This window comes from Chenopodium quinoa, unplaced genomic scaffold, assembly GCF_001683475.1.
Source record: "Chenopodium quinoa cultivar QQ74 unplaced genomic scaffold, ASM168347v1, whole genome shotgun sequence".
NCBI classification, from domain to species: domain Eukaryota; kingdom Viridiplantae; phylum Streptophyta; class Magnoliopsida; order Caryophyllales; family Amaranthaceae; genus Chenopodium; species Chenopodium quinoa.
Window position 1 is genome coordinate 3,851,329 of NW_018742616.1, and position 11,148 is coordinate 3,862,476.

The window sequence follows — 11,148 nt, forward strand, 5'->3', positions numbered from 1 at the left end:
ATCTATTATGCTTTTGGAATTCATTATTGCTTTGATTATGAATATGTGTGAGTAGTTTCCTAGCTAGGGTTTCTAGATGAAACCCGGCCTAGGTAATCTATGTAATTGAGGATTGGTTTTGATAAACGGATTGTGATTAAACTGATTATATGCGATTGCATGTTAATTCATTATAATAGGAGTAGCTAACCTAGAGTCTTGAATTTGATTGCATGTTATTCTTGGTTTGAACAAGAGATTGTGAATTTAGTATTTCATTATTGAATGTGGTTTGTTTATGTATCGAGTAATGTTAAGTGCATGAGAAATCCAAGCTTACTATTGCCCGTTGTCTTCCTATCACATGATATTAATCAGACTTATAGTCTTTGCATATCCCGTTTATCTCTGTGATTCCTTGTTGCTTAGTTACCAATGGTTAGGCGGATTCCCGTTCTCCCTAGTGTCTTAGTTTATTGATTTATTCCATTTTATTAGTAGTATTTTAGAACACCATTTTCCATTGATTTTGAACTAGCTTAGGTTTAAGATTGATTTGCAATTACTCTCGTTCCTCGTGGACCGAACCTTTATTTGCCATTGTACTTGGTTATAGGGTGTTCGTATGAGTATTGTTTGATTGAGAGTTAGATTGTAGCGACCGATTTAACCCTTGTCACATATTTAGGTGTCTACAGTTGTGTAGACGATTGTTGGTCATTCATGCCAATACATTGAGAGGACATCCTTTATGCGGATACAACAGCTTGTGTATGACATGCTTAATCTGACAAATTTCCAATACCATAGTTGGCATAAGTGACACCAATCTCTGCTCCTAAAGGAGGTATGTTACCCATTGAAGAGGTTAATGAGTATGTGGTAACTGGTGGAGGCAAGGAGGAAGAAGATGGACCCTGACCATTATGGTTATAGCCTGACTCATAACTAGCTGGCCCTGAACCATTAATTCTCCCTTGAATCCCTTGGAACTGACCGAGGGGGTGGATTTGCATGAGATCTTATCATATTCTCTACTTTAGGGTATCCTAGAGGGACATTAACCCTTTGATATATTTCAGTAATCCCACTACCTAAAGCGGTTAAAACATTTATCAACTTCTCATTAAGTTGGTTATGTTTCTCCACTAAAGGTTCAACCCTTGTAACTACTTTGATTGCTACACTCTTTGATAATGCCACATTAGTAGCGTTCAGTGTATCATTAATATTTAGAATAATCCTATCTACCTGCCAGGTAACCGCTTGTTGGGTAATAGAGTCAAAGTTTCTCAACTCGACCGTTACCACTCTAGTAGTTTCTTCTACCATGACGCGATAATAGTTATCAAATTGCTCTCTATTACTTTCTTTTAGATCTTCCACCAAAACCTTCACGATTTCCACATATTTAGTGTAAATTGTGTTTAGCAAGTGTTTGGTAGGAGATCGGCCCTCTACTCCTTCTAGTACCGATTCATCTTGCCTTTATGTATGAGGCTCGAGGGGTTGACAAGAGTGTGCCATGTGTTCAGTTGGCAGTTGATTTTCTAGATCTTGTTGATCCTTTAAAATAGTCTCAGGGTTGCGTTCAGATGAATTAACATTTTCTTGAGTGTTTCCTTTACGTGCTGAAAGCTTAGGAGTCATGGGAACAAACTTCCAAACTAACAAAGTTAAATGGATTTAGTTTAGGTTCTCCCACTATGGTCGCCAAAAAACTTGTTGAGGTAAATATTGTTATTTACCAACAAATTAAATACTCTATCTTGTTCTAGAGTATTAGGGGGCTGCCTCTCGAGTTACCGGTTTCAAATATTGATAACCTTAACGTAGAAACAAAACAATAAGGAAGCTTTCCCAGTAAAACAAGTTAGATTGCTCAAAAACACGATTAGATAAATATATGACAAAAGATACATATTAAGGGATATAGTCAGGTCTACAATTGTACAAGTTGAAGGAGAGGTTACCTCCATAATTATACAATTGGAAAAGACGAACGATCTTCAATACATGCTACGTGGTAAACTACACTATCGCTTGGCTACTAAGCGAAGGGAAACTACGAAAGCTAAGAAGAAAACTTAAATGATATGAAATGCTTGTTGTTAGATTGATTTGCTGATATCTTCATTTAATCCTTGCACTTCTATTTATAGGCGAAATGGAGCGATTATGGCTGACTCCCATAACTGTTGTACGGTTATACTTCTTGGCGCCAACACTTCTTTGAAAATTAAAATCATCTACTAGGCTCCTAAACTAACCTCTATGTTATTGGGCCTCTAAGTGATATCAACCCAATTGATTTTATGTCTTGACCAATTCAACCTAAAGACTTTTTACTGACTCTAGAAACCTCTTAACTCGATCAAAGTCAAAAAAGTCAAACAAAAGTCAAAAATCTGATTTTTTTGATGTAACAAAGGTTCTCAAAGTACCTCCTTCAGATACAGGTTAAACAAAGCAATGATAACCCCTACCATTGCTAAGCGAAACAAAGACTTAAAAATACAATTAACCAATGTTAATTCTAAACATTCCTCCGTCTTTCCAAAACGGAGATTGCAATCCTCAAACAAAACAACGTAACATACTCCTCACCACTTATCTGAAAAGATATTAAAAAAAAAAAAAATTGCGCAAAAGGAGGATCTTGTAAACTAAGACCCCCGTTGGCGTCTTCCATCTTCAAAGGTCCTAAAGTAAAACGCGAGGAATTACTCACTTTAAGACCAAAACCCCAAATAGAGTAGTCTTACCAACTTCATCTAAACTAAGACAAGAGGAGTTAAACAAACGTCTATATGACTTGTCTTCCTGCAAACTACCTACTTCCCCAAACAACCAGGGAGGCCAATCAGCCCAACCCCCAAGACTTAGAACTACTACCTCCGTTCGCTTTGACAGATGCACAAGCCAAAGTAACCACACTAAAACGAAGTTATAAACCCAAACAAGAAAAAGACAATCACCACCAAACCTCAACAAAGAAACCCTTTCCACAAAATCCACTACTAGCAAACAAGATATGGAAAGGAATTCAATTATTAGACACAAAGAAAGCAAACAAGCTATGAAATTGAGAGTCACTGGAAGAAGAGTACCATAAAGAACTACCTCACCGTCGGAATCGAAACCTAACGCAAACAGCAGCCTTAAAAGACCAACGCGAGAAGATCCCTCACCGAAACCCAACCTTGGATTAAGAGAGAAAACCCTAGCCTTAACTTCACCCTTACCGCCGGGAACACGATTAACGAATTTTCTTTTGACGGTGGCGTTAAGGATAACCTTGGCTTCTTGTTTTGTTGGATAATCGGAACCTCACCAACCCCCTAACCAACCTCCGATGGTATAAAAGGAAAACAAGTACTTCAATCTTCCTATTTTATTGTGCAAAAATACCAAAGAAAACACAGAAAAATAAAGGAACTGTAGAGAAGAGGACTCACCGGCGACGGCAGAAGATAAAACGCCAGTCGCCGACGAGCAAGAGAAGCGGTGGGAAAGGTGGTTGTGAAGCGGTGGATGGGCTAAGAACAGAACCTTTCCTAACCCACCTTTCCGATGGAATACGAAGTAAAAGTTATAAGATGAATTTTAGTACAATAAAAATAAACAGTCAAATAAAATGAATATTTAGTACATTACAATTGGACATGATATAATTATAAAAATGAACAAGAATATTCAATTTTATGCTTTCTTCTTGCAATTGTGTCATTTTTTGTGATAGATGATAAGATTAGTTAAGAATTTTTTTCACTTTTTCTATGGGCTTTAACTTATGGTTTTGAATTTAATAGTTTAGTTTTGCGGATTATGTTTATGGTCTAATTGATTTAAAAGTAGATTATTATTTGGTTTTCGTCTCTAGATATGTTTTGTTAGTTTCATTTTCTTCTCTAGATTTGTTTTGTTTGTAAAAAACAAAAATGGTCAATTCCAATAATACTTAACTAAGCTTGCTAACAATATCATGATTCTTTTAATGCTGTCAACGAGAAAGTATAATTATTCTTGTAATGTTGTCACTATAAGAAGCTAGATCGACTCCAGTTCGCAATTCAAGTGTCATTGAAATGAACTTTCACCATTGCAACATTGTTCATGCGTCACAAGTCCATGCATCATAAAAATAATCCATGGTCACATAAACTATAGCTTATACAACAATTAAGATTTGAAATAAATGAAATGAAGCAACTTCCAAATTATCATAAATCACATGATTCACATGGCATCAAGAACCTGTTTACATGATCATGTTGAATTTACACCAATGATGATGAACACCAATTTTGTTAGTACTAAATCTTAATGGTGTTTCTGCACATCAAAGAGGTAACAATAGCACCCTCAACTCTTTCCCTTTCCTCATTGCCTCATAGTCTCAAACAATGTGGACAATAGGGGATTCTCGAGGAGGGTAGTTTCGTAATTATATCCCTTATCATTGAACTATCATTTTCCCAATCATGTATTGGGCTGTTGAATGGGCCTAACACACTTTGGGTGGACCTCAAACCCGCAATCAAGACACTGATAGGCCCAACCCGAGCCCTGCTCATCACAATCACAACAGATAAAAGGCCCACCACCAGTACGTTCAGAAACCAAATTAAGCTCATGTTGATGCTTTGCATGAAATGCTGATTTAGGCAAACTCTTAGCCTCTTCATCCGTTTGCTTCTCTAAAGACTCCAATCTTGCGTCAGTGAAAGGGTAAGCATTTTCCTGGTATAAATTAATCAGATACCTTCCTTGTTTGGTCACGGTTTTACCATCCGGACCTAAGATGACCAAGCACGGGATCTCTCTCACGTCGAAATGTTTAGCAAGGTCCTTAGAGGTGCTGTCACGAAAGGGTATCGCCAACCATGGCATTCTTCCAAAATAAGAGCGAAAGGATGCTTCATCGCGATCACTTGATACGAACACTATCTCGAAGTCTTCCTCTTTTGGTAGGTTTTGCTTTATCTTTTGGTAGATTAAGATTAGCTTTGGGATAAATTTGACACAAGGTACGCACCATTGTGCTGAAAAGTATAGTCCTATTGTTTTGCCTTGCAAAGATGTCACCGGTACCTAAAATATATCAAAGAATCCAAATTTAAATTTAAAATCTTGTACAAGATACACTCTTTGATTAAGTCCTACTTTGTAATTTACTAACATAGAAAATCTTTATGTTTCATACTAGTACATAGTTTATGTACCATTGTACTTCATTTCTTTTTATTATTTATGGTCCTATGATTATAAGAAAAATGCATATTACTTCTTTTCCAATCACATAAAATATAGGGTAACGCTAACTGCTATTGGCTTATACTCCGTATGTATTTGATATAGTTTTATGTTACTACATGCATTTGCTTTAGCTAGCATAAGTATCTGGTTCTAATTCTATGTCATATCATACTCCCTTTGTCCGAACTCCACTCACTTTTTTAGAAAGTGTTAAAATGATATACCTATTGTATCTAGACACGGAGGATATATTCTTATTCAATACTAATGAGAATGGCATGTATCACACTCTAGATTAAAATTCAATTATCTTAGATTTTCATCAATAATGGTTTGCTAACAAAGGCAAAGGCAAAAGAGTGATATACTTACCTGGTGAGACAAAGGATCGTTGCTCAAAAGATAGTCTCTATCATGATTAGTTAACAAATTAACCAACGTCTGGTTCTCTTCCTTCTCTTTCTGTTCCTTCAACAATATCTCTAACCTCTCCTTAGTAAAAGGAAATGCTTCGATTCCATACCGATAGATAAGTTCAACTCCATCACGCATCGTAACATCATCTACCTCATAATTAGGCTGCAGGAATACTAAACAAGGCATAGCTTCCACATTGAAACTTTGATTTAGGGCTCTTTTTGTCTCCAAATCTGAAAATGGCACCGAAAGCCAAGGCATGGAAGCGCGATAATTGTTAAATGCGTCAATATCTTCATCAGAGGATACCAAAACGATCTCTAAATCACACCCTTGGCTCTTAAGCTGCTCGTAAACATCAATTAGAAGTTCGTTGAACTTTCGACAAGGAGCAAACCAATTGGCCGAGAAGTAGATTCCTACTACCTTGCCTTGAAGCTCAGATATTTTCACCTATTATAGCAAATATAATTGGAGTATAGCATTATGATCTGAAAAATATTAAAAGAACTCTTAAATCATAGACATAACAATAAGTATAGCAATCAAAATTTTTTGTATGTAACATAACAATAAGTATATATAGCAATCAAAATGGTTTGCACGTACTAATGTACATACTCTTAAGAATTGAAATATCCTACATTTCAAGATCCCTTCAACACAATGGCTTTTGCATGATTTACATACAAATTTTGACCACAAATTTTCTTACTAATCAACAAGTAACACATGTAATTATGATCAAATCTTTATTGTTATTCAAAATACAAAATTATTAATATTAATGGTCAAATTAAGTTGTGCATTAGCAATAGCATTAGTCAAAGTGTTGCAAGTTTTTGAAAACAGAGGCAATAAAAAATGACCTATAGTAACAAGATACTTTCTTCATACAACTTTCACAGTTTCACCTAAACATCAAGCATTCAAGATTTCAAGCATTGTATGATTATTGACATAGCACAAGTAATCACCTATCAACCAACAAATCTGTAAACATAAAGTTGATCATTTAAAGAGTATTGTTGTTAACTCCACATAAAGTGAGGTATAAGGCCCCATATCTTAGACATATTCTAGCTAATTTGTTGTACCCCATAAAATGGGAAGGCATCGCAATGAATTAAGCACCAAGCCAAATAGGGTGGGTGGTCCCAAAATTCATGCGTATATATGACATACAAAACTTACTAATTGGGATTTGATTGTTTTATATACTCATCACTTTTGTATCACACTACCAATAAACCAATGAATTCATTTAACTTAGATGTATCATATCATTTCATGTAGAATATGACATTCTAAACAATTATTAATAGACCTTCTGTTGCACTGTACATAACCTCCTTATTGGTGCTAAATCTTTAATTTGTTGCAATATTCCATTTTAATTATTTGGGTAACAATAGAGAATCTTAATTGCTGAAGTAAAGTAACATTCCTTCTGTCCCTTTTTGTTTGCTTTATTCATCTTTTATTACTTATGAAATGTGTTAATGTGTATAAAAATAAGAGAAAAGTAGAGATGAGTTGTGGGGACATTGTTACTTAAACACACAACGCAATTTAAGTAAGGAAAAAGCTTCATGAGTAAAATTATAGAAACAAAAGGAATATAATTGTTTAAAGCCCTTCTCAAATGTATAATCCTATCATAGAGAGCCCCTATATCTCTCAAAACCGCCCCTACTATACATGTATGTGATATACGAAGTATCTCAAACAATGTACAAAGCCCCTAGTGAGTAAATCAAGTACTTAATCTCATAATCCATTGGATAAGACTCATCATCCCTATGTGTATAGTAAATTAGTAATGTAACTTTATCCTCAAAGCACAACAATTACCTAACAACATTGGGTTGAAGATATCACGTTTTTCCCTTAACAGACCATCAGAGATATATGAATCAACCCTATTTTCACACCCTCGCCGCCCACCCTTACCCGGTCCCCGCCCACCCCCCTTCCCCAGAAATTAAAAAAAAAAAAAAAAAAACATTATTTAAGATGACACACCTCTCTAAATATGATGCTTAGTTATCATAATTGCATTGGATTATATTCTACTTGGTACCTTTGAGACCTAAAATCTTATAGAAATAGATAAGATCATATGAATTAAGTACACATGCAATGTGGGACAAATTCTGGTAGCTAGTAATCCTCAAGTACCATTTTATCATATTTGTTCAAACAACACAATCCAAAAAGCAAAATTTTACAGGTAAAGCATATTTCTAAACGAGTGATAAAAAGCAATAAAGCAGACGTCTCTCTATGGTACACGTGTTACGTACTAGTTGTACCGTACCATTAATTCATTAGTAGTGGTGGCAACACCTTGTTTGGCTTGCCTGGACCTGAAAATGACTTCCTCACTCTGAACAGAAAATCACACAAATGGAGATAAAAGTTATGTATGTGCATCTATATACTATGGCAATTGCCAATTGGTTAGACGTTAGGACAATATGACACTAATACATTATCATTTAATAATCTAAGTTTAATTAGCATACACACTCCCCGTTATGTCTAGACTTGGTTAATTTGACACTTATTTATATTCTATCATCCTATGAAATGCATGAGACATCTTAAACTTGGATGTGGATAGGTACACCAGATTGTCTGACATTCCTATTTTTTTTTTTCATGTCTCTAACAAATAACTTCGAAAACAAAAATTTAAATAATGTAAGGTATATGTATGTGATATATCTCAAACAATGTACAAAGCCCCCTGTTAGGTATACCCAATTGTCTGACAATCCTAGTGTCGACACTTAATTTATTCAATAACCAATCGCTTAATGCGCTCGTTTTGAACTTCACCCCTTATGAATGATCTACAACCTTACAATGATCATCAGATTCAAAATTTTCTAAGACCCTTACTAGCTTAAGTTAGTTGTATCTAATTCAATACGAAATTATGAGTGTTTAATTTCACAAGATAATAAAATCCCTCCATCCAAAATTTGATGTAACACAGTATAGATATAGTTATGCTGACAATAAATTATTAGACTTCCCAAGAGTCCCTACACTTTAGTAATGGACAAATAACTGAAATTTATAATAATCTTCATATAAGTTTAAAAAATATGATAATTGGATATTTTCACCAATAAAAAACAAATATAGTAATAATTGAATCTGAACAAATTAATGTAGTACAAGCCACTGTGTACGTGTTGTTTTTGTAGAAATAGCAATATTATAATCTTCAGTAATTATGATTGGTTATAAAGATTAAATAATTTTTCGTATCGTTTAGCCTAAATCCAAACCGAACACCAAATGAACACCCTTATTCCGTGTCTCACCACACTAGCAAACTACTAGCATGTATTCAAAATTCAAACTACTTCTAGTACTCCGTACTAGATTACAATCTTACATTTAAATTTTCTAGGTAAATTTAGCCTAGCTCTAACATATATTTTTATAAATCAACGTGACAATCAAACTTCAAAAGTAAACTTTTTTTGGTTTTTTGACGGGAACTTCAAAAGTAACCTTATTAGATAAAAATCTTAAGAAAGTGTAATTGTACTCCATCCATCCAAAAAAGCATCCACCTTTATTTTCATAATAATTATTAACAGAATTTAGCCACTTACCGTACCGAGTATGATACTTGTATTTTTTTTTCCCCCCTAAGAAATGCCCTATTAAATCGTAAATACAATGAAATTATGGTACGATATAAGTTGATTATTAGGTGTATACGATGTACAAGCCTTAAACAAAACAACTCAACATGCCTTATTTATTTTATTTAAAAGTCTTAAGTTGCAATGACCTATATGTCCAACTGTCTCCTTGAACCGCAACTAAAATCTTACTTCACTAAGAAACTTCGTTAAAATTCTATTCCTACGTAAGGAGTACCATATTTGTCGTCATTTATCTACACTAGTAATTTTTCCCTTCAACTATTATCTCACTATTCTTCTTGTAAATATGTTTGATTGCACAAATTGGCTCAAGAACGCCAAAACATTTATGCTTAATTGAGTATATAATTAATTTAAATTGTAAAAACATAGGGCAAAATCTTACCAAAAATTAAGACAGAATAATTTTTAAAAAGAAATTTACCAAACATTTGTAATTATAAGTTACTTGGTAATTAATTTTTCTTTCCACGAAAATATTTTTGTATCATATATAGATCAAACTCAAACCGCATCAAAGAAGCTTTTTTTTTAGAAAATCAGCAACAACAAAAAAAAAAAAAAAAAATTAAATTCAAACACACAAGGATTATATTTTTTTTGAAAAAAAAAATGAGTATATATATCCATATTAACTTTCTCATTTCGGGGATAACTCATTTGAGCAAACATCTATGCATAGTTAAATCTCAACCCTCACAGTTTCTTGGTTGGATGTTTATAAGTCCATAGATGAATCTAGAGAGTTTTTAAGGAACGTATATTCCCATATAGTTTTTGTCTTGACTATTAATTTGAAATTTATTTTGTAAAAAATATTGATAATCATTCTGCTAAACCCTAATCCCTAAATCACAAAACAAATCGTTGCACCTTCAAAAAGAGGAGTATATTTGTTTTGGGAGTAAACAACTTTTAATCATTCAAACAACTATTCTATAATTTCCATATCATATTTATAATTTCACCCAAACACATAATCTAAAAAAAATAACACTTGTAATAAATTGTTAAGGAGCCTATTATTTGTGACGGAATTTGATTTCAAGTATTGGATATCAAAACCCGAGAACGGAATAATGAACCAAAAGCTATGAAGAGCAAATAAAAAAAGTGTATTCAAATAAATAAATAAGAAGGACAAACCTGGGTATCATCAGAAGTGAGGAGAAAATCACGATCTTTGGTAGCAAAAAGAGATGATAATCTTGAACAACTTATTCCATTATTATTATTATCAGCAACAACAATATTCATTTCATTACTTCTTTCTCTCTCTAATTCCATAACCTTGTTTCTCTCTCTACAAAAATAATTAATTAATTTTGATCAGAGTGAGATTTATTTAATCTTGAAGCTTCTACATACATAAACTTTAAAATATAAAAAAAAAAAAAATTAAAAAAAATTAAAGAAAAACGAAGCACATTCTTATAATTTAATTGTACCTGAAAATTTTCTTCAAAATGAATAATAATGGCAATCCTAGTATGCATCACTAACTAACCCCACCATTTATAAAATCACATAACACGTAGCATTCACTGTTTTATACTCTTTCTTTCTCTCTCCTATGATTTTATCTTCTGCTTCTCAATCTCTATTGAAATAAGTTTATTCACGACCGTTGATTGGATTGTTATATTTTTTTGAAAGGTGAATTCATTGGTACAATTTGATTATAAATATCTTTATCTAAAATATATTGTATAAAAATACGTAGTATAACAATAGAATCTCTCCTGTCAAAAATTAATAAAAATAAAAAATAGAATCTCTACCTTTTCAAAAGTATGACTAA

At 33.4% G+C, this 11,148-nt stretch overlaps 1 protein-coding gene and 1 long non-coding RNA gene across 3 annotated transcripts; both read right to left on the reverse strand.

Annotated features, from left to right (window-relative positions):
- Positions 1–2,379: 2,379 nt before the first annotated feature.
- LOC110721678 lies at positions 2,380–3,906 on the reverse strand. Its single transcript, XR_002511454.1, has 2 exons — positions 3,438–3,906; positions 2,380–3,329 (listed from the first exon to the last, which is right to left on the reverse strand). It is a non-coding gene; the product is annotated as an uncharacterized LOC110721678 (long non-coding RNA).
- Positions 3,907–4,167: 261 nt separating this feature from the next.
- Positions 4,168–10,937, reverse strand: LOC110721679 (probable nucleoredoxin 2). Of its 2 annotated transcripts, XM_021900877.1 has the most exons (5): positions 10,796–10,937; positions 10,494–10,650; positions 7,976–8,044; positions 5,611–6,108; positions 4,168–5,073 (listed from the first exon to the last, which is right to left on the reverse strand). In XM_021900877.1, exons 2-5 carry the CDS (start codon positions 10,632–10,634, stop codon positions 4,462–4,464), a joined length of 1,320 nt encoding a protein of 439 aa, XP_021756569.1. In that variant the 5' UTR covers positions 10,635–10,650; positions 10,796–10,937; the 3' UTR covers positions 4,168–4,461. The 2 variants fall into 2 exon arrangements, with proteins under 2 accessions (XP_021756569.1, XP_021756570.1); XM_021900878.1 differs by lacking the exon at positions 7,976–8,044 and having other exon boundaries at positions 10,796–10,929.
- Positions 10,938–11,148: the final 211 nt, after the last annotated feature.

What these genes read in the sequence shown, in the direction of transcription:
- LOC110721679 (XM_021900877.1), bottom strand. Translation starts at nt 10,634, where the DNA reads ATGGAATTAGAGAGAGAAAGAAGTAATGAAATGAATATTGTTGTTGCT. An exon ending in TCACTTCTGATGATACCCAG is followed by an intron (nt 8,045 to 10,493) that starts GTTTGTCCTTCT and finishes TTTTCTGTTCAG; the next exon opens with AGTGAGGAAGTCATTTTCAG. An exon ending in CCACTACTAATGAATTAATG is followed by an intron (nt 6,109 to 7,975) that starts GTACGGTACAAC and finishes TTGCTATAATAG; the next exon opens with GTGAAAATATCTGAGCTTCA.